The sequence below is a fragment of the Prionailurus viverrinus genome, chromosome C2 (genome assembly GCF_022837055.1).
Source record: "Prionailurus viverrinus isolate Anna chromosome C2, UM_Priviv_1.0, whole genome shotgun sequence".
Taxonomy (NCBI): Eukaryota; Metazoa; Chordata; class Mammalia; order Carnivora; family Felidae; genus Prionailurus; species Prionailurus viverrinus.
This window is the reverse complement of record NC_062569.1, coordinates 99,747,024-99,773,163: the sequence shown is the minus strand read 5'-3', so window position 1 is coordinate 99,773,163 and position 26,140 is coordinate 99,747,024. Positions and strand designations below refer to the sequence as shown.

General features: G+C 36.2%; 1 protein-coding gene across 8 annotated transcripts in view; it reads right to left on the bottom strand.

Moving 5' to 3' along the window:
• The window catches only part of SPICE1 (spindle and centriole associated protein 1), a 59,442-nt gene that overhangs the window by 21,249 nt on the left and 12,053 nt on the right, over positions 1 to 26,140 (bottom strand). For 6 of the 8 annotated variants that reach the window (XR_007155627.1, XR_007155626.1, XM_047875139.1 and 3 more), the window contains exons 3-10: positions 25,605 to 25,652; positions 21,291 to 21,434; positions 17,091 to 17,193; positions 15,687 to 15,793; positions 12,937 to 13,052; positions 3,346 to 3,488; positions 2,741 to 2,878; positions 1,902 to 2,167 (exon numbers count right to left, since the gene is read on the bottom strand). Coding sequence is in view for 6 of the 8 variants with exons in the window: in XM_047875139.1 (XP_047731095.1) it covers positions 1,902 to 2,167; positions 2,741 to 2,878; positions 3,346 to 3,488; positions 12,937 to 13,052; positions 15,687 to 15,793; positions 17,091 to 17,193; positions 21,291 to 21,434; positions 25,605 to 25,652 (1,065 nt within the window). In the remaining 2 variants the exon portion in view is untranslated. The remainder of the gene's footprint in view (positions 1 to 1,901; positions 2,168 to 2,740; positions 2,879 to 3,345; positions 3,489 to 12,936; positions 13,053 to 15,686; positions 15,794 to 17,090; positions 17,194 to 21,290; positions 21,435 to 25,604; positions 25,653 to 26,140) is intronic. The other 2 variants (XM_047875141.1, XM_047875142.1) reach the window with 2 other exon arrangements.

Here is a 26,140-nt window from a genome sequence, read left to right as displayed (position 1 = left end):
AAGTGGAAGGGGAAGTACATATACATATTGGTTGAATACACACAGAGCATCTCTAGAAGGATACACTCACACCTGGTCATCAGAGCTGGTGCCGAGGAAGCAGACCCATTAAATGGAAGTTAAGGATGGGAAGTAGGGGGCGCCTATGTGGCTCAGTCGGGTTAAGCATCCGACTTTGACTCAGGTCATGATCTCACTGCTTGTGGGTCTGAGCCCTGCGCTGGGCTCTGTGCTGACAGCTCAGAGCCTGGAGCCTGCTTCAGATTCTGTGTCTCCCTCTCTGCCCCTCCCCCTCTTGTGTGCACACTCGCTCTCTCAAAAATAAATAAGCATTAAAAAAAAAAAGGTGAGAATTAGAATTTTTATCTATATCTGTTTCTCTGAATTTCATACTGTATGAATGCATCACCAATTCAAAATTTAAGTTTGTTAAAAGAAAATTAAAAATAAATGACAGGCTTAAATGGTTTAACTTCATAAAGCAAGTGATTAGCTAAAAAGTATATGCTTCTAAACCTGTAATACCTTCAGAGAACCAAAAGTACACTCCTAGAGATTCCTAACTTAAGAGTGGAAGAATGTGAAGACTTTCCTAAGTCTGACCATACAATAAATATTTCACTAAAAAGCAATTTTAGGAAGACATCTCCAGAGAAATTGGAACATCTGAATTAGAGAGACTGGGGCACCTGGGTGGCTCAGTCGGTTGAGTATCCAACTTCGGCCAGGTCATGATCTCATGGTTCATGAGTTTGAGCCCCACGTCAGGCTCTTTGCTAACAGCTCAGAACCTGGAGCCCGCTTCAGATTCTGTGTCTCCCTCTCTCTCTGCCCCTCCTCCACTTGTGCTCTGTCTCTCTCAAAAAATGGATAAACATTAAAAAAATTTTGAATTAGAGCAATGAATCAATAATTTTAATAATAAAATGTCCTTGAACGTTTTTTGTTGTATTTAACAAATTTAAATGTATAAAAAAAATAGTTTAAATAGATTTTTTGAAAGATGAAATGTTTACCCAACTCTAATTCCACAGCATTCTGAAGACTGATTATTCACAAATAAACTAAAAAACAATTCCTGCTAGTTTTATAAATTATTTTCACAACAACAAAATATCTCCCACTTCAGACACTAATGCAAAGCCTGAGTTAGTCACACAGATAATATGAAGAACTTTCCCCATCTGTGTCTATAGATTACAGGTATGCCGCTCTCCAAACTCAACTAAAGTGGGAGTAGGAAGCAGAAAAAGCATCAGAAGGAGGACAGTTGAGTAGTTCTACTGAATCTAATACTGCCAAACAATAATATTCAATATCAGCATAAGACATGATCTTATTTATAGCAGATTAACCCCTCTAATTATATTTTAATAAAGCTCATATTAAAATCAACATCACTTAGCTGACCATGTATCAGTATATTAGATGATACATAAATCAGCATGCAGAGGAAAATTAAGAGGATAAAACTTCACTGCAGATAATCTAAAGTTGAGGTATTTTATTTTTTATTTTTTTTTTTAATTTTTTTAAGATTTATTTTTGAGAATGAGAGAGAGAGAACACAAGGAAGGGGCAGAGAGAGAGGGAGACACAGAATCTGAAGCAGGCTCCAGGTTCTGAGCTGTCAGCACAGAGCCCGACACGGAGCTCGAACCCACGAACTGCGAGATCATGACCTGAGCCGAAGTCGACACAACCGACTGAGTCACCCAGGCGCCCCATGCTGAGATATTTTAAATAAAGCTATTCAGATTTGACTATATTTCATTTGGAGACTGCAATAAATTAAGGGTAGAGCAAAAAGAAAAAAAACAAAAAACAAAAAACAAAAAAACAACTCTAAGCATATCTACCCGCACTCTGAAGAGGAGACTCTAATAACTTCTTGCTCTTACCTCTTTAAGGTACCGAACCAGGCGACAGAGGGAGCCCACCAGAGACAGAGTGAAGCCTGTGAGACCCTGACTACTTTGCAGTCCCTTGACCTCACGTCCTGTACACCGTTCATATTCTTCCATTTCATGTTCCACTTCATTTATCATGTGTTTGAGGACATCCAGGCTGGAATTATTGCTATTTGGTAAGTCTGTGGAGGCTGTGCTAGCTGTTAGTATGCTCTTTTTCTCCTTGGAAGGAGCATGAGAATCCAGTTTTCCTTTCACTGATAATGAGAGAAGTCATTCTATTATAAGACCAAGAAAAATTATACCAGAAAGCTACTAGAGAAACCTTTGACTGTTATTCACAATTTATAAACAAAAAAGTTTTCAATGTTTATTTATTTATTTTGAGAGAAAGAGACAGTGCAAGTCAGGGAGAGGCAGAGAGAAAGAGGAGAGAGAGAGAATTCCAAGCAGGCTCTATGCTGTCAGCACAGAGCCCAACGTGGGGCCTGACCTCATGAAACTGTGAGATCATGACCTGAGCCGAGATCAAGAGTTGGACACTTAACCAACTGAGCTACCCAGGCGCCCCTATAAAAGGTTTTTATAGAAGTTATAACCATTTTTTCATAAAAATCCATTCAGGTTTACACTGTGTATAACAAACACACTAAAACTATCTTTCTACAGAGTTACATGGCATAGAACATTTCTTAGCCACCATCCAACAAAGTCTTAATCAGTTGGCTCTGACTGGATGAGTTTAAGGGGAAAAACTTTACTAAGAGATTAAAGAAGTTGTATCAAGTTATGTGTTTACTAATTCATCTTGGCAAATTAAGGGATTGAACCTTTATTTAACAACTGTTTTTGCTTCCTTGAGTTCAGCACTTGTCCCACAACATAGCTTGAGTCTAGAGTCTCAGTAGATTCTTCAGATTGAAGCCTGGTGTGGATTCTCTTGACAGCATTGGTAGCATTCAGAGCAGCTAAAAGAAAAAGTATTTCCAAAAGAATCTCCAGTGAACAACAAAAAAGTTTTAAGCATTCCAATTAACAGATCTATCAGTATCTTACTCAATTAGGTGAAGACAGTCAAGACTAAATAACATTGCTTTAAAAATTGCTATGTTTAGGGGCGCCTGGGTGGCGCAGTCGGTTAAGCGTCCGACTTCAGCCAGGTCACGATCTCGCGGTCCGTGAGTTCGAGCCCCGCGTCAGGCTCTGGGCTGATGGCTCGGAGCCTGGAGCCCGTTTCCGATTCTGTGTCTCCCTCTCTCTCTGCCCCTCCCCCCGTTCATGCTCTGTCTCTCTCTGTCCCAAAAATAAATAGAAAACGTTGAAAAAAAAAATTCTTTTTAAATAAAAAAAATAAAAAAAAAATTGCTATGTTTAAAAAAGAACATACTAAAACAAGTCACTGTTCTGGGAGAAGTAAGACAATGGGGGAGCAAACCGTTTTGTTCCCCTGATGGAGGAGCAGATGATGGAGTTTCTGGAAGGGTTGTTACTTGTGACTGTGTTGTTATTTTCTGCTGAATATCAGTCCACAATTTTTTAATTAAGTCAGAATTATCTTCCTTTAGTTGGTGGAGAAACCTATAAATTATGAGACAACAAGCTACATTAGAATTAATAAATGCTGTCATTTAAACTCTTCAACTGCTTACATATTTGATTGATGGAGCTTTTAATACTTCATAATCAAAGAAAAAATACATTTTCTTCAACTTATAAGACAGATGACTAAAATGCCAGTCTTCTTAGTATTAGAAGAAATCATTCCATCTTCCTCCCAGTTTCCTACCTACATGGCTCCTAATCACAGGAGCAATTTGCCCCTTCTGGACTTCGGTGATATGGGCCCCATCCTCCTCCCTCTTTCCCAGAGAAAATACATGGCTTGGTCTTTTCTATTTTCTCTCTCCTGTGAAGGCTGTCCTCAGGACACAGCCTCCGCTCATCACTGAACTGAAGGCTGGAGCAGACTCTGCCCTGAGTCTCTGGGAGCAGGGGAAGGAATGGAAGAGCTTGCAGTACAGGGAGTTAGAGCACTAAGCCTTTTGCTATAATCATCTTTAGTACTGATAAGGCTGATATTTTATCTCCAATCACGTGATTCCTTTGTCTTTTTCTCAGTTGGACGGAGGCTTAGAAGAGGTAGGAGACAAAAAAGTGGAAACAACCCAAATGTCCCCCAACTGATGAGTGGAAAAGTAAAACGTACTACAACCACACAATGGAGTATTAATAGCCATAAAAAGGAATGAAGCGAAGATACATGCTACAACATGGATGAATCTTGAAAACATGCTTAGTAAAAGACACCAGACACAAAAGATCACATATTGAATGATTCTATATATATGAAATGTCCAGAACAGGCAAATATATAGAGATAGAAAATAGATTAATCTGATAGATCAGACAGGGCTAAAGGGCTTCAGAGGAAATGGGGTTTGACTATTAAAGAATATAGGGTTTCTTTAGGGTAATGAAAATGTTCTAAAATTGACTATAGGTTGCACAATTCTGCATATACTAAAAATCATTGAACATCATACTTTATGTGGGTGGATTGTATGGTATGTGAACTATAAATCAATAAAACTGTTATAAAAAAAAAAAGAGGAAAAGGGAAATCTTATTTAGTGGCTCCACAAATGTCAACCTAAGGGAGTTGCCTTCAAGCAAATTATGCACATTGCACATTAGTTGCTACAAAACATATTTAGCAAAAGGCCTATAATGCAATCCATTCAAAGGGGGCTAGTTATCAAAGCATCAGAAAGAGTTCTCTGTAAGACAGTATTAGCTCTAAGTCCAACCTTCAGGATAAATCCTAAGAAAAGTGCTGTAATGAGATTTCTGCACAAGTTAGGAAAGTCCAAACCAATCTGAACTCACTGTCTCTAATGTTTATACTTTTTAAAGTCAGGTTATATGAAATAATAACAAAAATGATACAATGCTACTTATGGTAGGTTTAAGAATGGCCTCCCCAAAGATACTTACAACTGAATCCCCGGAACCTATGAATGTTACCTTATCTGACTAAAAAGGGCCTTTGCAGATATGATTAAGTTAAGAAGGATCCTGAGAAAAAGAGATGATCCTGGATTATCTGGATGGGCCCTACATGAAATCAAGTGTATCCTTATAAGAGGGAAACATAGAGATTCTGACACAGAGATGGTAATGTGAAGACGGAGGCAGAGGCGGGAGGTATGTGGACTCAAGCCAAGGAAGGACAGCAGCCACCAGAAGCTGGAAGAGGCAAGGATTGGATTTCTCCATAGAGTATCCAGAGGGAATGTGGCCATACCAACACCTTGATTTCAGCCTAGTGAAACTGACTTCAGATTCTGGCCTCTAGAACTGTGAGAGAATAAATTTCTGTTGTTTTAAGTCACCAAGTTTATGGTAATTTGTTAAAGTGGCCACAGAAAACTAATATAGACTTTGGTACCTGGATATGAGGTGGTAGCGTAACAAAATACTAAAAATGTGAAAGGAGCTGTGGAATTTGAAAACGAGTGAGGCCGGAAGAATTTTTAGGTGAATGACAGAAAAATCCTAGATTGCCTTAAATAGGCTATTGGTAAAATATGAATGTTAAAGACCCCAGCACTGAGGGTTCAGGAGGAAGTGAGGAACATGGTAGGGAAAGCCTCAATATCATAACAGAATACTGGTAGAAATATGACTATTAGAGACCCTACCACTGAGGGTTCAGAAGGAAATGAGAAACATGTTATTAAACTGGAAGAAAGGCAATCCTTATTATAAAATGGTGGAAAACTTAGCTGAGTTGTGTAGAAAGCAGAACTTGTAAGCAATGAACTTGGATATTTAGCTGTGGAGATTTCTAAGCAGAGTTGAAGGTACAGCCTGCTTTCCTATTGCTACTTAGAGTGAAATGCAGGAGGAAAGAAATACGTTGAGGGAAGAACTATTAAGCCAAAAGGAACCAGAACTTGATGATTTGAGAAATTTTCAGCCTGTCCAGAATGCAGAAGATGCTCAAATTAGGAGACACTATTAGGAAAGCATACCCTGGACAGAAGGTCAAGTGCATGGCTGAACGATGCTTTGCTAATATGAAAAGAGTAGGCATCTGACTCATGGATCCCCTCAATGATCTCAACAGAGGCCAGCAATATAGATGGGATTATCCAGGAAAGATCTCTGGAAGGCCTCTTATCTAATGGCATACAACATACAAAAGAGACCCATAAAGTCTCTTAAGAATGTTATACCTGCAGAAATACTGCCAGCTTGGACTGAAAGGGACAGAGATAGGATAAAGTGAAGGAAGGGTGTCAAACTCCCAAAATTCTACAGTCAGCAAACAGGCTGATAAAATTACTTGGTGTAAGCATGGGCTTCAAGGAAAATGAAGAATGACTTCAAAGCCAGAGCTGCAGGTATAAAGGCGTGCATAGGCTAAGGACAGAGCCACAGGCCCAAAGGACAGAGCCATGGGCCCAAAGGGTGAAGCTTCAAGTCACAAAAGATTATTACCAGGCTTTGAAACCTAATGGAATTTGCCTTGCTGAGTTTCAAAGTGGCTTAGGACTGGTGACCCCTTTCTTCCTTGGATTTTCAAATGGCAATGTCTATAATTATCCTATGTCTCTTCCATCATTGCATTTGAGAAGCAGATAACTTGTTTGGGTGCCTGGGTGGCTCAGTCAGTTAAGTGTCTGACTTTTGATTTTGGCTCCAGTCATGATCTCGTGGTTCATGAAATCGAGCCCCGTGCTATTAGCATGGAGCCTGCTTGGGATTCTGTGTCAAAATAAAGAAACATTTAAAGATAAATAAATAAAAGCAGATAGCTTGTTTTCTAATTCCACAGGATCATCCACAGAGAGGAATACTGGCCCAGGATGGCTCTTATTCAGAGCTCACCCATACTTACTTTAAATGCTAAGATTTGGTTTGAGTTGATAACATTTAGAGGAGATTTTGAACTTGAGTTCATGCTGAGACACCGGGGAATACTGGAATGAGGGTAATTATAAATTTTGCATGTGGGCCACTGGGGGCACTATGGTAGAACCTGAAGATATGTCCAAGAGAGGCAAAGGAAGACTTTAACATACAAAGAGAGGAAGGTAGAAGATAGAGGCAGAGATTGGAATGATGCAGCCACAAGCCAAGGAAGACCAACAGCCATCAAAACCTGGAAGAAGCAGGAGCACCTGGGTGGCTCAGTCAGTTAAGCATTGAACTTCAACTCAGGTCATGATCTCACGGCTTGTGAGTTCAAGCCCCACATGGGGCTCTGTGCTGTCAGCTCACATCCTACTTCAGCTCATCTGTCTGTCCCCCCCTTTCTCTCTCTCAAAAGTAAATAAAACATTTTTTAAAAATAATAAAACAAAAACAAAAACAAAAACAAAAAAAACAAAAACAAAAACAAAAAAAACCCTAGAAGCGCCAAAGAACAGATTCTCCTCTAGAGCTCTGAGGGAATATAGCCCTGCCAAAACCTTGATTGGTCCGATGAAACTGATTTCAGATTTCTTGCCTCCTGAACAGTGAGAGAATAAATTTCTGTTGTTTTAGACCACACAGGAACATATATTTACAGAAATCTTCAAACCAGAAGGCACCTTAGAGTTCTAACCCTCATATTTTACAAGTGAGGAAATACAAACTTACAGATTATCCAACTATTAAATAACCCAAGGCTTACCCTCCAGATTCCAAGTCTAATGCTTCTTCTGATACCTCATGTTTAATAGTTAACAAGTAACATTTTGAGATATTAGGTATTCAAAAAAAATGGAAACTGTCTATTCACACAATTGATGAGATAAAACTAACCTTGCCCAAATAAAAAACAGTAATTTGATTCAAATGTAAAGAATAAAAGCAATTTGTACAAGATTAGTTGTATTTGGGTTCTGAAAGAAAAAACTGCTTAAAAGATGATACATGTTTCCAGGTGTCCTTAAGAAAACAGTGACCAGCTAAATTTGAATCACTCTATGCCAAAACCCACGAGACAAGGCAACAGGAAGAGCAAAAACAGCATATAACCCATACCTTCTACATTAATGGAATACAGAGAATACTACTAACTTCAAATTACTTATTCGTAGAAAAACACACACCAAGTTCCAGCAAAGATATTTCCTGAGTTCCTGTCAGAAACTTTAGCTGGATGTGAGGACAGTTCAAAATGACTGCACGAAAAAGAAAGCTGAGAGCCTAATGGTGACAAAATTACCTCCAAAAAGAAAATATGCAAATACTCTAGGTATGCAAATACTTAAAAAGAAAAGAAAAACACACACACACACAAAACTCCAAACCTAAACATCACAATACTACTAAGAAGTGTATGGATCCCAAGGTGGTCTATCTTGGAAGGGCATCACTTCTTGATGTGAACAGGAAGGAAGAAGTGTTCTTAGGAGGTGAGTGCTGAGGGCAAAAAGAAGTGTATTATCTTAACACATTTAACTAGGGAGCACGGTTTAAGACAAAAAAGAACAACAGTACTGGAAGACAAACCAACTTCCACCTACTGATACTTAAAAAAAAAAAAGCACCCATTAAAATAACTCTGCTTCACTAACTGAGAGAAAAACTACCCCAAACCCCCAACCCTCTCCACAAGATACACAAACTAAAACAGTCTATATCCATACAAAGACAATATAACAAAACAGAAAATTTAATTGAAATATTCCAGCTAATAAAAATTTCTCCCCTCCAAAGAAAAAGCAGAAAATAAACTGTGACAAAACACTTTAAATGGAATTAAATATACTGAAACAAGCATTTGGAGATATATATCTTTAATCAGAAATTCCAACACTAAGACCAGATATGGACAAAATCCAAGAAGAAACAAAATAAGAAGTGACTAAACTCAGGAAAGAATAAGAAGAAAAAGAAAAACTCAGAAATAAAGATTAAATTACAATGCATCCATTGGAGAATTGCTAAATAAACATTTAATAAGGAAGACTGAAGAATTATAGGAAAACAAAAAAATATATAGAAGAATAAAAAAGGTTAGAAAGTACTAGAAATAGAAGACAAGAAACATCATTATATGTATATAAAAGGAGGCTCTGAAAAAGAAAAACAATGATATCAAACTAATAGTTGAAACTGTAATCCAAGGGAAAAAAAAAAAGAAAGAAAGAAAGAAAAGAACTGAATCTATACACAAAAAGGGCAGCTGTGTTGGAAAAACTGACCTGGAAAGGTAAGCCCAAGACACAGCTTAGCAATATTAAATTTTAAAGACAGAAGAAACAAATTTTAAATATAAAGGATATTAAGTACCTACATAAAAATGCCAAATTATTTATAAGGGCAAGAACATTATTCTAGCATCAGACTTGTCAAAGCAACATTCAAAGCAAACTAAGAATGGAGGAACATTTTCAAGAAAATGGGGAAATTTAAACAAACAATGCATCAATCAAAGATTTTCTATCTGGCCAAGCTGTCCCTCAAACTTTTAAGCCTTTCAAGAACTCAAGGAATACTATATTCATAAATGCTACAGCATGAGCCCTGACAGATCCAACCAAGAGTTAACTAGGGAAACATCAAAAAAAGACCAATGATGACCATTTACTATATTTAATTGTAGCTCCAAAATAAAACCAAAATGGCAATACACAGGGAAGAATAATATGCTTTATGTTCTGTCAAAGCAAAAAATATGCAGCTAAAAGAGGAGAAGGCCTGAGAGAAAAGGGAAAGAATGAGAATACAGAATAACTTATTTGTTGTACAGGAAGCAGGTAGAAGTCAAAATACCACTTAATGCCAACACACCAGACAACAAAAGATTAAAGAAAATAGGGGAATGAAACCCTCTATAAAAGGTAGATATAAAGGCAACCAACCAGAACAAAATTACCAACTTCCTAGACACCAACAGAAATTTTTAAGAGAACAGAGAAAACATCACATAGAGAAAGAAAACCGTAATTACAGTATAACACCATAGTACTATAAAATAATATGACAAAGTTGACATCAAACACATCAACCATATTAATAAATATTACAAGCTTACTTTACTAATTAAAGAAAAAAAGATTCTCAAACTGGCTAACAAGGCAAGACCCAACTCTATGCTGAAAATAAAAGACACACCTAGCACCCAACAATTTATAAAGGCTAAAATAAAAGGATGAGCAAAGATGAACCAGGTAATTAGAAGCAGGAAGGCAGAGATTTCACTCCTGATATCAAAGTAGAACTGAAGCCACAGGTATTAAATGTGAAAAAGGGCACTCATAATGCTAAAAGCCATACTTCACAATGAAGATACAATACTTCTGGATATCCATGTACCAAAAAACACAGCAGTCACCCATACAAGGATGAAGGTATTCAACTACAAAGAGAATTAAATATATGTAAACATCAAATGCGAAGAAAAATAGAAAACACTAACAGAGACTTTAATACACTACTCTCAATATAAGATCGTGGCAAAAATGAGACACAGAAAAAGTAAACAACATAATCAATGAAGTAAATTTTATGGATATACATATAGAACTTTACACCTTGTTAATATAGAATATACCTTCTTCTCAAGCACACAAATGGAGCATTCACAAAAATTTAATCATATATTAGGCCACAAAGAAAACATCATTAAGCTCTACAAGTAGAAATATCATAAACCACCCTCTGAGTATAATAAAACTAGAAATAAGAAAAGCAAAAACAAAGAAGCCCCTCTGTCTGGAAACATTTTTTAAAAACCTTCTATTAAACAACTCTTAGGTAAAAGAAAAAATATAAACTGAAATTACCTAATTTCTAAAATAATAAAACACTACGTATTAGAATATATGTTACACATTTAAAGCACAGACCAGAATAAAATTCAGAACCTTAAACATATTTACAAATTAAAAATAAAGTATGAAAATAAATATATTAAATTACCAACTGCAAAAGAAAGCAAAGTAGAAAAAAGCAAAGTAAATGAAAGAAAACTAAAAGAAGCGAAGATAAAAGTGAAAATTGATAAGAAGACATCAGAAAAACAGTAGCTCTAATTAATAAATCAAAATCCTGGTTCTTTAAAAATTTAACAAGATAGACAAACCACTAACTAACCTAATTATAAAACATGGGAGGGAGGACAAAAAGAAATGAAGAAGGGGAGATAAGCATGAAAGCAAAAGACATTTTTTAGAAGTACAGAAATTATTTGCACACCTCTATGGAAATACATTGACAAGCCTACAAAAAATGGATAATTTCCTAAGAAAATATAATTTACCAAAATTGCCTTGAGTAGAAGTAGAAAGTTTAATCCACTCTCCATGGAAGAAGAAAAGTTATTATGACACTTCACCACAAAAAAGCACCACATTCAAATAGTTTCCCAGGGAAATTCTACAAACCTTTTGAAGAACACAGGGTCCCAAACTACATAAATTGTTTTAGGACTTAAACAATTAGAAAATGTTCTGGATGCTTCTCATGAAATCAAGTATAACATTGTTACCTCAATCTGATATTATATATTTAAAAAATTATAGACAATATTATTTAAGAATATTAATGCAAGAATACTAAATAAAATATTAACAAACAACATCCAACACCACAATAATGAAAAGAATACACCATGGCCAAGTGGAATTTATTTCAGTAATGCAAGAATAGTTCAATATCAGGAAATCCATAATCTAATGCACCATATTAATAGATCTAAAGCAGGAAACTTATATGATTATCTCTTTAGATCTTGAAAAAGTCAACACTCATTCCTGATTTAAAAAAAAAAAACAAAACCTCAAAATAAGAACTGATAGACCTTTCCTTAGCATTGTTAAAAAACAAAAAACAAAAACAACAAAAACTTCACTTCTAAAACCAGCACCTTACTTAAGAGGAAACAAAAGAGTCACTTTCACAGATCAGGGACAACACATAGATGCCCACTATTTCCACTATTTTTTTTTCACTATTTCCACTATTATTTAATACTGTCCTATAGCTACTGCAATATACAAAAGAAACCAACTAGAGATATAACACTTAGAAAATATATAAAACTATGTCTATTTGCAGATGACATGATGGAATACCTGGAAAACTCTAGAAAAACAATGCTAAAACTAATTCAACCAAGATTCAATAAGTTAGCAGAATATCAAGATAACACACTGAAATCAACAGCCTTCGTAAACACAAACAACTACTTAGAAGGTATAATGGAAAAGAAAGATCCCATTTAAGAAAATAACAACAACAACAAAACATTAACTACTTAGGGATAAACCACAAAAAATGAGCAAAATCTATATAAGAAAAATATTAAAACACTGCAAAAACAAAAATGTAGACATTAACAAATGGAAAAATATACTTTGTCCTGGATAGTAAAACCCAACATAATAAAGATGTCAGTTCTGCCTAGTTTATTTATTTTATTTTTTTATTAAATTTTTTTTAATGTTTATTTTTGAGGCGGGGGAAGGAGGGGGGAAGGGGGAGGGAGGGCCAGAGGGAGAGGGAGATGCAGAATCAGAAGTAGGCTCCAGGCTCTGAGCTGTCAGTCCAGAGCCTGACACAGGGCTTGAACCCACAAAACACAAGATCGTGACCTGAGCCAAAGTCGGACGCTCAACCGACTGAGCTACCCAGGCGCCCCTGCCTAGTTAATTTATTAAAAGAACAAAAATACCAATAACCTTTTCTTATGAAGCTGGATAAATTGATATTAAAGTTCACATGGATAAATAAACATGTAAAAATCATTAAGAAAATTCTGAATTAAAAAACAGCTACAAGGCAAGTCTATTCAAACACCACAAACTCTAATTAAAATAGTGTGGTATTAGAGCATAACTAGAGAGATAAGGCCAATGGACTAGAATAGTAAATCCAGAAATAGACCCAATATTATAATATGTCAATAACATATGTCAATATATATATAATATTATTATATTATATCTCAATAAAGCTGAAAATCAAAAGAAGTATACTTGGAAGAAAGGGAAGCACTGTAGAGATTTATGCCACATATACATACCTGTCTACATTCGTATTTGACAGAGAGTTGATAGAGTTATCCAATTCATTCTCACTTTCTCCAGACTGGCTGTTAACGGTTCCTTCTTCTTCTTCATCATCTACTTCATTAAGAGCCTTTCTCAACGTAACAATAAAAATAAAAATACAAGTTGGTTATATATACACTCATCCTTTCTTTCTTTTTATCGTAACAATTAAGAGGTCCCTCCTTCTAAGGCTAACATCTCCACAAGTGCTCTAGAACCTAAATCCTCTCACCTCCATTCTACTCCATGACCTTCTATCTCCTGCCTCTCCAACCTCTCTCTGTACCGGCTTCAGCTCATCCACATTTAAATGTGAACAAGTCTCTCTCATTGTATCTTCTCCCTTTCACCACCAAACTCTTGAAAGAGTCACCCCCCACTTCCCATTTACCATCTGTGCCCTACAACTTTGCTTCTGCCCTACCATTCCACTCAAACTGGTCTCTACAAGGTCAACATCCTCTTCTGATTTGTTCCTAAATCAAACATATTTTTTTTTAGTTTTTGCCTTCCCTTACTTCTTTGATTCATTAGACATTAATTACCACTCCTTTCTTCCCTTCAAGATCTTCTTGATACACTCTTCCTTTTAATTGGCATGATACCAGATTTCCCTGTTGTTTTTTGTTTTCTGTTTTTCTATTCCCAATCTCCTTTATTGGTTCTTCTTTCTACTATTTCTTAATATCTAATGGGACTCAAGGTCCTCCCTTTGGACCTTTTCTCCTCTCGTCTGATTCCCTTTCTGAATGATTGTAGTTCCAAAGCTGCAATCACAAGTAAAATGCTGTGAATTCTCAAATTTCTACCTTTACCCAGATTTCACTGGAGCCCTAGGCAATTATATCCAACTGCCTAAAAGATATCCCTAGTAGACATCCTATATACATATAATAAACATGTCCCAAATAAGTCATCTTCCTAAGCCTCTCCTATTATTCTTCCAGAAGCCTTGTTCCTGCCATATTACCTAAGACCATGAACAGCATCACTATCTACTGATATGCTCAAGCCAGCAAACTGGGAGGTATCCTTCTTTCTCATACATCACATCCAATCAGCTCCCAAATCCTGTCAATTCTATCCCTTTTTAAAATCTCTCAAATTTATCCCTTTTCCCCTCTACCTCCTTCTCTACTGCCACTGCTTAGGTTAGGCTCCCACTACTTCTCACTAAAATTCTATCCTAGGGTACCTGGGTAGCATCCAAGTTCAGCTCAGGTTATGATCTCACGGTTCCTGAGTTCAAGCCCCACATCAGGCTCTCTGCTGCCAGTGTGGAGCCTGCTTCGGGTCTTCTGTCCCCCTCTCTCTGCCCCTCTCCTGCTCACACTCTCTCTCAAAAATAAATATGCATACATACATACATACATACATACGTAAATAAAATTCTATCCCGAGTCTTCTAATCAGATCCTCTCACCAGTCTCCTCCCTCCCAAACCCATCTTTCACTCTACAGTCAATTTCATCATGACTCTACTCTTCCTATAATCCTTTGGTGGCTCTACTCTTACTTTCTGGTTCCTTAGCCCTTCACTACCTAGTTCCTCCCTGTCTCTCTAATCTCAGCTCTTGCCAATTCCCCATCCCCATAAAAGAGACCATGATATCTGAAAGCTAACATTTTTAGTAAATGCCGAAACATAATGGTTTTTGGCTAGAGATACGGCTAATGGGTGTTGGCTATTTAAAACGTGTAATTTTACTTAACTGCCTTTGTAAATAGAAAACAATACTTAATATGTTTTTTTATGATTTTGGACCTTATAATTCCCTAGGATCAACCCTCTAATTGATGATTCTCCTTTTCTTCATAGGACATATACATAACCTAGGAAACTGCATTAAACAGGTATTGAGTCCTAATCAGTTCTAAGAAGTTGTTTTATTTTAGTATTAAATTCTTCAAGTGCTTTCAAAAAATGTGTCCCATCTCAAAATTCTAAACATTTTGAGTCATGAGTTAATCATTAATGAATTAATCATTAATTAATTAATGGTTTCAATTAGCTTAGGATATGGTTAATTAACATTTTACTACTAAAATAAATTTTCCCATCTAACTAGACAATAAATCCCAAGTTTCCTGGGTAGCTACTTTTTAAACACACTATTAGAAGGGACTAACATTTAATGAAGAGCTACTATCTGGAATTATGCTAGGCATTTTACATAACTTATCTCAGCTGATCCTCACAACAACCATAGTAAGTATATTCTATTCCCATTTAACAAAAAAACCAAACACACTCTGAGCCAATTCAGACACCTTAAGAAATCAACTCCAGATCAAAGAGCTAGTAAGTAATAGAATACAAACATAGATCCACCTGATTCCAAACTGCAAGTGAAAAGACTCCCCACTCCTTCCATACTGGCAGATGGAGCCCAGCTTGAAGGCCATCTCTGATGCCAACAAGCTATGTGATCTTGAACAAGGCACTTAATTTTTCCGAACCTCAGGTTTTTCTTCTGCTAAATGGAGATAATAATAGCTTACCTTGTAGGTAAGTACTCAATAAAAGGTAGCTATCATTATCCAGTCCTGTCTTGTTTGGTACAAACATTACTCACAGAGAGTGCAATATGCTTCAGTAAGAACAATTCTAACAACCATAACTAGATATCTGTTGATATTTAAGCTTTTGAAATGTTTACCACAATACCTACATAAGCTTAATTTCCACATAAGTATGATGGCTATGAGAATAGCACATTACCTGAGGCTCTATGACAGATTCACTAAGAATGGCCTGGGTGACAGGGTCTTGATTTACCACGATGGGACCCTGAGAGGAATCAGGAGCCACTGTTACATTCGGAAACCCTGCAGAAAGAAAACAAGTAATGATGATTTTATTTCATTTAGTTAAATTGACTTTACAAACAATACACATTGCCCTAAGTTTGTTATCACATGAAAATCTTAAATAATAATAATAGCAGCTCACATTCATATAACACTTACTATATGCCAGGCACTGTTCCAAGTACTTTTACATATATTAAGTCATTTTACCCTCACAAAATCTGATGGGATTGTTACTAGTATTATCTTACAGACCAGTAAACTGAAACTCAGAGACATGAAGCAAATGGCCCCGAGTCACACTAATAAATGGCTAAGCCAAGATTGAAACTTTACACTAAAAACTAATGATCTATTTTTAGGGATTAAACAATAGATTACATACACATTAAAGTGAATAATGCTATGTATCTGAACAGAGGCAAAGTCCCTTTTAGAGATTGAAGTAGATTTAGACTTCAAATTAAGTTTTACTCAAGTTACACAAATACAAATACTTTATATGGTAACTTAATATTAATAAACTGGAAATTAAGTCATATTTTAAATTATAAAATCTTGTATATTGCCCTATAAAATATCCTAGTAAATAATAACAATTTACCTTTGCTTAGCTCAGTAATTTGTAATAGTTAATATTCTTGGTGAAAAAAAACAAATTATAATGAGTCTATGCCTAACAACTCTTATATGCTATCCACTCTAGAATACTTGTGATATAGGGGCGCCTGGGTGGCGCAGTCGGTTAAGCGTCCGACTTCAGCCAGGTCACGATCTCGCGGTCCGCGAGTTTGAGCCCCGCGTCGGGCTCTGGGCTGATGGCTCAGAGCCTGGAGCCTGTTTCCGATTCTGTGTCTCCCTCTCTCTCTGCCCCTCCCCCGTTCATGCTCTGTCTCTCTCTGTCCCAAAAATAAATAAACGTTGAAAAAAAAAAAAATTTTAGAATACTTGTGATATAAATAATGTGGTGCCCAAGGGGCACCCGGGTGGCCCAGTCAGTTAAGCAGATGACTCTTGGTTTCAGCTCAGGTCTTGATCTCACGTCCTCGTGGGTTCAAGCCCTGTGTCGGGCTCTGCACTGATGACGTACAGCCTGCTTGGATTCTCTCCCTCCCTCTTTCTCTGCCTCTCTCCCACTTGCATTGTCTCTGTCTCTCTCAAAAATAAATAAACTTTAATAAATAAATAAATAAATAAATAAATAAATAAATAAATAAAGTGGTGCCCGAGAAATGATTTAAAATTCTTCCAAGTAGCCAGCTATGAGCTATGGTTAATAAGAAAACGAAGTTTTTGTTTGAATTGAATACATTACCTGTGCGCCTACGAGGAAAATCAACAAATAGATCTTTTGCTTCAGCCATCAAATGATCAGATTTTTCCAAGACATCCTGCATCTGGTATTGATCAGAAAGAATCTAGATATGTGTTAATGATAAATATATTACTCAGAAAAATATATATACATATACTTATGAAATCACAAAGGAAAAGTCCATACAAAGGTAGCGGGCATAAAAATAACCAAAGGCCACTACCTTTCTAAAATCCTTCAGTGACAATATCCTTAAGTACCAGTAGATGGGGCTATTACAATAATTAGTAGATTTCATGTGCTTGGCCACAATCCAAGTAAGAAATACATTATTTAACTGCGAACCAGTACACATACAAATGTAAATGTATAACAGAATAAAAGTTTTACTTAACCTTACTCTTTGAGAACCACTCTGAAATTTTCCTTTTAGCTCCTATTTCATTTTTTTTAAAATAATGGCTATAACACACTAACTCAATTTCACAATCCACTAAAAAGTTGTGATCCACAGTTTGAAAAACACTGATTAAAGACATAAATCTCTGAGCCATAAATTCAGAGGTGTTTCAACCTTTAAAGTGTATTTCATAACCTACTATTGGATCATGATCAACAACTTAGAGAATATGAGCTAAGATATGAGGTTTAGGGCATCAAACAAAGTGATGTTTCTGTATTTATAAACAAGATGGATTTTTATCATGGGGGGATGAGAACCAAAACAATACCATTACAGTAGTGCCTCTGATTAGGCACTTTCAACTTAGGAACTTTCATAATTACAAGCAAGGACAATGCAGGCAAGTCAACTCTAGCCACCACTGCCAGATGGCATTCTTAAACTGAAAGGAGTCACAAAATTGGAAACGATCCACTGTTTCCAACAATGATTCAAAACAATAAAGCATCTGGCAACAAATGCTCTTACCAGAATCTCTCTAGCCCATGGAAACAGGTATATAATATAACCTTAGTTACTGTTTTAGGACACTGACAAAAATAACAAGAATAAAATTCTATTTCCCTTCTTCTCCTGCTGTAGCCAACCATGTTGGCTAGCTCACTAGATGAGAATAAAGTCCTGAATTTGTTCCTTCCACAAAGAGTAAGCTTTGGAATGCTATAAGGCAAAGAGTACATTTGGAGCCAGAAGACTGGGATCCTAGGCCCAGTCAAGGGATACTAAGCAAAATCCAACCTCTCTAAACTTAGTTTGCTAATATGGAAATGAAAATACCACCACCCCCCCCAAACCCAAAGGGGTATTATCAGGATGTAGACACACTGAAAACCTGTATCATTCTAGAGATATTTGACAATGTTGTTACAACTTAAATTGTTTTATCCCATGAACCAAATTTCAGTCCCTGGTTAGCAATCTTGCAAGTACATACAATACATGCAATTAGAGCTTAGGAAAGAAAGTAAATGGAACATTATAATCTATCATTTAAACTAGAAAAACTACACACAGAATATTTCCTAATAGCAGTTTGATATTACTATTTAAAAAACAAAAATCACTGACCTTCCATCAAAATAAAGAGATATAACTGACAGAAGCAGATTACAGAGGAATAACTTTATCATATCAAGACCTGATATTAATTATAATGAAGTCTCCAGTAAAGCCGCTGCCCTGTTGTACTCTGCCAGTCTGCCCAGCCTTCTAGGGGCAGATGGTTTGAGAGACCAGGGATCAGTGTATTGGCTTTCTTTTGCTCTTTCTAGATTTACTTATCGCTTCTTTCGGTTAAAACTCATCCTCTTGATAGGTAAGCCAATCTCTGCAAGCCCATCTGTATACATTACTTTCCCAGATGGGTTCACAGAACACAAGGCCAAAGTTATGAATGGTGGTACACAGCCTGGATTTGCAAAGGACTGTCCAAGATTCCTTCAAAAACATTATAAAAAATTTCCCATCCTAGCACTTTTGTTCTCTGATAATAAAAACCAGATTGAAATAGGAAATTGCAGAGAGACTTGGGAAGTTATTATACTTTTAGAATTTATAAAATCTTCATCAAAGTCTCCCTCTCTCTGAATCTGGACCCTCATTTGCCTGATTCCCATAACATGAATGCATCCTACAGCAAATGCCAAAGAGCTTTTCTCTGAATTTTTGTTAATCCAGGAGTCCAGCCCTGGGGGCTGGACGGGTAGCGGTAGCTCTTAATACATAATGATAACTGCCTACATGAATATTCCCAACAAGCCTTCTTCATTTGATCCCTTCACATCCCTGAACAGAGACATTACAAATTGAACACTGAAATAACAGATATACATATCCTTTGACTCAGCAATTCCATTTTTAAGAATTTGTCCTATAAATAAAGTTTTACATGTACTTAAAAACATTCAAGGATATTCAATGTATTATTTGTAGAACCAAGACAGGTAATAATCTGTGGGTGACAGACCTGCCACTTATCCACCAATCTCCTTTCTTTCCATTTTCCTTTCAACAGCAGAATCCCCAAGTTTTAGCCAAGTACATAGCTAGATTTCCTAACCATCATGCCAGGTGAGAATGGTCATGTGATGAATTTCTGGATAATGGGAGACAAGCCAGAATTTCTGGGCAGTATGTGAAAGGAGTAGCATGCATTCTCTTCCCCTTTTCATGCTGGCTGGAATACAGCTGAAGGAAGCTGGAACAGCCATTCTCTACTCAAGAGGTGGAAGTCCTGGAATAAAAGGCCCCAGCGTCCCAACCAACTACCATTTTCTTCTCAATTGTTTTATAGACAGAAATAGATTTCTATTTTGTTTAAACCACTATATCTTGGGGTCATTCTTCTTCCAGAAGCCTAAGCTTTACTCCAGTACACTTCCTAAGTGCCCACAAATAAAGCAGTAAATAAACTGTGGTACATCTATATACTATCTGGCCAAAAAAAAAAAAAAAAAAAAAAAAGAAAAAAAGAAAAGGTAGATTTCTAGATACCGACATGGATAACTTCCAAAATATATTGTTAAATGGAAGTACCTGAATCCTACTAACAGCAGAGGTTCTCAATCCTGCAACGTACTAAAATTACACAAAAACTGTCTAAAAAATACCCACATCACAGGTCCACTAAATCAGAATATCCTTGTACAGCTACATCTTGGTCCAAATGTGGTGATTATTTAATGGAAGTTCTCAACCCTGATCTACTGTGCAGTGAGTGTTGAGAACCACGACACCAGAGCCTGAGGAGCGGCCCTGGAGTGGAGGCAGAGAGACTTCACACACCCTCTTTCACCGCTCTTCCTCTGATCCCTACTTCTACCACACCCATTCCTTGTATAAGCAATTCAGAACCTGAGCAGGAGCCACAAGAGATGGGACACAAAAGCCCAGAGCCACCTCAAGGGGGCTGCCTTGTTTCCTGGTCACTGAGAATTACCCTATAACGTTGAAATATGCATGACGGTCCAAGATCACCAAAACATACTTATCTATAAAGAACCATATTCCCTCCATCCACTGTTCTTTTTATAAGTTCATGTAAACGTTTATTTGGGAGCTAGAATTCTTCCTGCTGATATATAAGATCAAGACTTTTACATTTCACTAAGAAGCCTAATGGATTCCTCAAAAGACAGAGTGATTTAAAGCTGCAGTGAAAGGTCACCCAGACATCCAAGTGCCATAAGTTTCAATAATGAACAAGAAGCAACACGACAAAGTATATTTCATTTACAATGATTACAGTGATATCATCCCAAATAAAAGATTTTTTACTGTGGTTTCCTCTTATTTGCCATATTGTTTATTCCTATACATCTGATTACTTATTCAAACACCCTACATCTGTCAAAAGATTAAGCCAAAGACAAATGGCTAACACATTTTTTTTGCAAAGTAATCAATCTAACATCACTTGTGTGAACTGAGAAAAGTAATTATCTATATGACACTAATTATGTGCCAAGGACTGTCCTAATCCCTTTATTACTACATATCACGAAAATCTCTTAACAATACAGTCAGACAAGTCACACAAACAGTAACTTGCAGAGCAGGAATTCAAACCTCCAAACTAGACTAATCGTCACTCTGCTGCTTTTTTCAAAGTCCATGTGTAGATCACTGTATAAGGACGCAATCATTTGCCAGACCTTCTCCAATGTGAATCAAATTTAGGGGGAAAGAGAGAACCCCATTTATCACTTCTTCTCTAATATTATGCAGCTCAGCATTACCTCCCTCATGATAGATAATCTCCTTCTCTCAAGATGAGAAATTTCTGGTTTCTGCTTCTTCCATTTTCTCTTCAAAGCTTTTTCTTGCAGTTCCCAGTGTACTAATGCTCTGTTCTTTGATTTGTGTATTTCATGACGACGTATCTGTACAGAAGGAAAAAAAATATAAAAGAATGTTTCAGGAACAAAGATGTTACCTATTCAGATGATGGGAACACCTAATCTAACTCATCTTTTAAAAATATTTTTCTGGTCCAACACATATATATTTATTCATATTCACAACCAAAATTTTCACAGTCTTCTACATTTTCAAAAGAAGTTAAAAAAAGAAGTCTCTAGAACCAGTAGACCTAGCAAAAAGACAAAATGAAAAAAAATATCAATTTTTACCTCCTTTGTACAAGACTACTCAATAAACTGCTATTTTTCAAACTTCAGGTGAAGACTCATTTAATGGGTGGCAAAATCAATTCATGGGTCAAATCAACATTTTTGAAATAAAATAGAATATAGAATAGAAAATATTAAGAGTACATCACATTTAATAAAGTTAAAAACTGTGTTTTATTAAACTTTTCAGTTATGCATGTGTGTATATGTACAATTACATACACACACACACAGTGACTAACCACAATGTAAAAGATACAAAGCCCACTGAGTCACCTTTGGCAAAGTCACACCCATTTCATAATACTCAAATCACGACCAAAAACTAACAATGCACTATTTTTTTAGAGCCCTGCAAAGGCTACATGTGGAAGAGGGTCGCTGGAGATGCAGAACTCCAAGAAAGTAGAATTGCTGAAGCAGAAGCAGAGATTTGAACCACAACTTAAGAGTTAGAGGAGAGTTCACAGAGCTGGCTAAGGAAAAGGAGCAGATACTGACTTCACAAGCACTCTAGTATTCAGAACTATGGAGAGAACAAGATCTATAGGGCATCTGATAAAACGTACCGCAACAACCAAATACCGTGTAAAGATTCTGAAGACCAAAAACCAACTGGGGAAATACGAATATGGACTGGGAATTAGGCAATACCAAAAAATTATTGTTACTTTTATTAGGTATGATAACAGCATTGTGGTTATATAAGAAAATATCTGCATTTTTTTAAATGCAAACTGAATATGTTGGCACAAAATGACACGTTCTCTGAGATTTGCTTTAAAATGCTACAGTGAAGGAAGAAAAGGGTATGAAAAATGAAGCAAATATGGCAAAATTTTAATAACTATTATATCTGGGTGAACACTGTATGGGTGATCTTTATACTTTTGTCTCCATTGTCATATAAATTTGAAATTTTTCATAATAAAAAAATTTAAGTCAGTAGGGGATCATTACTATCCTCAACAAATATTTAATGAGTATCTACTAGGATTAAGATTCCCAGATGCACAGAGACATATAAGAGGCAGCCCCTATCCCTCAAAAGCATTAACAATCTGCCCAGGGAGATTGGGAACATACAGCTGACCTTTGAATGACAAGGGTTTGAACTACGTGGATCCACTTATACATGGACTTTTTTCAATAAATACAGTACAGTACTATAAATGTAATTTCCTTATGATTTCTTAGTAACATTTTCCTTTCTTTAACTTCATTTATTGTAAGAATATAGTATATAATACATATTACATACAATATACATGTTAATCATCTGTTTATGTTATCAGTAAGCCTTCCTGTCAATAGTAGGCTATTAGTAGTCAGGTTTTGGGGGAGTCAAAGCTCATACACAGATTTTTGACGGTGCAGGGGGTTGGCACCCGTAACTCCTACACTCTTCAAGGGCCAACTGTACATGTAAAAATAAATGATATGCATTAGGCAGCACATACTTAATGCCTCATACACAGTACGTACAACCACAGTTCAGAGGAGATACCAATTGTTGGGCAGCTTCAAAAAACTTCACACTTAGAACAGAGCTATAATAATCAAGACAACGTGGTGAGGCATAAGGATAGACATATAGATTGGTGGAATAAAACTTAGTGTCCAAACCAAACCCTTATGTTTACAGACCATTGATTTTCAACAAGGGTGTCAAGATAATTCAATGGAGAAATGGCACATAGGACAACAGGGTATTCATTTAGAAAAGAATGAAGTTGGACCCCTATCTCACACTATATACAAAAATTAACTCAAAATGGATCAAAGACCTAAATATAAGAACTAAAATTATAAAACTTTTAAAAGGAAACATAGAAGTAAATTTTTATGAATCTTGGGTTAGATAATGGTTTCTTAGATATGACACTAAAAGCACAGGTGACAAAAGATAGATAAACAAGTTCATCAAAAGTAAAAACTTTTAGGGGTGCCTGGGTGGCTCAGTCAATTAAGCATACGACTTCGGCTTAGGTCATGATGTCACAGTTTGTGGGTTCGAGCCCCGCGTCGGGCTCTGTGCTGATAGCTCAGTGTCTGGAGCCTGCTTCAGATTCTGTGTCTCCCTCTCCCTCTGCCCCTCCCCTGCTCATGCTCTGTCTCTCTCTGTCTCAAAAATAAACATTAAAAAATTTAAAATTAAAAAAAAAATTTTAATTAATTAATTAATTAAAAACTTTTGTGCTTCAAAAATACCCATCAAGAAAATGAAAAGAAAACCAACAGAATGGGAGAAAGTATTTGCAAATCATACATCTTATAAGGAACTTGGATCCAAAATGTGTAAAGAACTCTTACAACTCAAAAATAAAAACACAAGTAATCCAATTTTTAACTGTCTAAGGAATCTCAATAGACATTTCCCCAAAGAAGAAAATAATACAAAGAGCCAATATGCACACAAAAGGATGCTTAACATCATGAGTCATTAGGGCAAATCTAAACCACAATGAGATTCCACTTTACACCCACCAGGAAAACTAAAACCAAAAATACAATAATAACAAGTGTTGGCAAGGGATATGGAAAAAGTGGAACCCTCATGCATGATAAGAATGTAAATAGTGCAGGGGCACCTGAGTGGCTCAGTCGGTTAAGCATCCGACTTCGGTTCAGGTCATGATCTCACAGTTGGTGAGTTCAAGCCCTGCGTTGGACTCTGGGCTGACAGCTCAGAGCCTGGAGCCCGCTTCAGATTGTGTGTCTCCCTCTGTCTGCCCCTCCATTGCTTGCACTCTGTCTCTCGCATTGCCTCAAAATTAAATAAACATAAAAAAAAAAAAAAAAAAAGAATGTAAATAGTGCAGCCACTGTGAAAAACTGTGAAAAACTGTTTGGCAGCTCTTCAGAAAGCTAACTATAGAGGCACCATATGACCCAGCAATTCTACTCCCAGGTATACAACAAGAGTACTAAGAACATATGTTCGCCCAAAACTTGTACATGAATGTTCATAGCAGCATTATTCATAATAGTCAAAAAGTGAAAATAACCCACATATCCAACAATGGACAAATGGATAAATAAAATATGGCATATCCATATGATATAACAGTATTCAGCAATATAAGGAATGAAGAACTGATACATTCTACAACATGGATGAGCCTTGAAAACGTTATGCTAGACACAAAAGGACACACACTATATTCCATTTATATGAAATGTCCAGAATAGGTAAATCCATAGAGACATAAAGTAGATTAGGTGTTGACAGGGATTAGAAGGAGGGGGAGTATACAGAGTGACTGTTAATGGGTACAGGGTTTCTTTTAGGGAGCGATGAAAATCTTCTAAAATTAGAAAATGATGATAGGTATATAACTCTATGAATACACTGAAAACCAAAGGGTTGTACACTTTAAAATGGTGGATTTTATGGTATGTGAATTGTATTGTAATAAAGCTGCTTTTTTAAAAATCACAGTAGAAACCTTTCTAAAAGTAAGCCTTGAACTAGGATAAGAAAGCAAAGTAATATTTGGACATGCACACAAAAAGGCACACAAACTGTTCCAAGTAAAGAAAACGGCATGAATTGAGGCTCAAATGTGGAAATATACATGGCATATTCAAGGAATAAATTAGTACATTGACTAGACCAGTACCTTTGTATAGGGAAGTAATAATAAAGCTAGAAATATCTATGATGTGTACAGGACAATACTGACCACAGAGATTTGAACTGTAAACCAAACCTATCTAATAAAATTTTAATACACACTAAGTGACATTCCTAGGTAAATTCAGGAAATACTGAAGATATGCTTTTCAATTTTATATAGACATAAGATTAAATAAAACTAAACAACTTCCAGGAAGTGTCTCTGGTTTCTATTCTGAATGTCAGAAACCAAATACTAAATGAAACATTGAATAAATCTTAACTTTTGATATTAAACTTACCAGATCCTCAGGAGTTGCCCGATGAACTGTAAGATCATTCACAGTATTCTGCAAAAAAAGAGGACCTTTCTTTAAAAACAACAAAAAAAAGATTTCTTGTAAAATATTAGTATATATAGGATTTTTTAAAAAATAGGACTTCAATGTTTATTAACTTTCTTTGGGTTATTTTCTTACAGGAAAATTTGTCTTTAGACTAGGTTAAAAAACATTTAAAATCAGTTTTAGTTTATTTTTGATAAATTCATTTTCCTTTTTTAAAAAAACCTTCTTTTTTAACTTTTTTTTTAAGTAATCCTTATGCTCAGTGTGGGGTTCAAATTCACAACCCTGAGATCAAGAGTTGAATGCTCTACTGACTGAGCCAGGCAGGCGCCGCTCAAAAATCTCCTTTTCTTAGTTTAAGCCTTCTGTACCTTTTTTTCTCCTATATGCCAGATGGGCCTCAGTTATAAGATTATGTACTTAACTAAGCAAGCTAACCTCCAAGAAACCTTTCTTTAAAGAGTTAAGGGATTTGTCTGATCATCTCATTT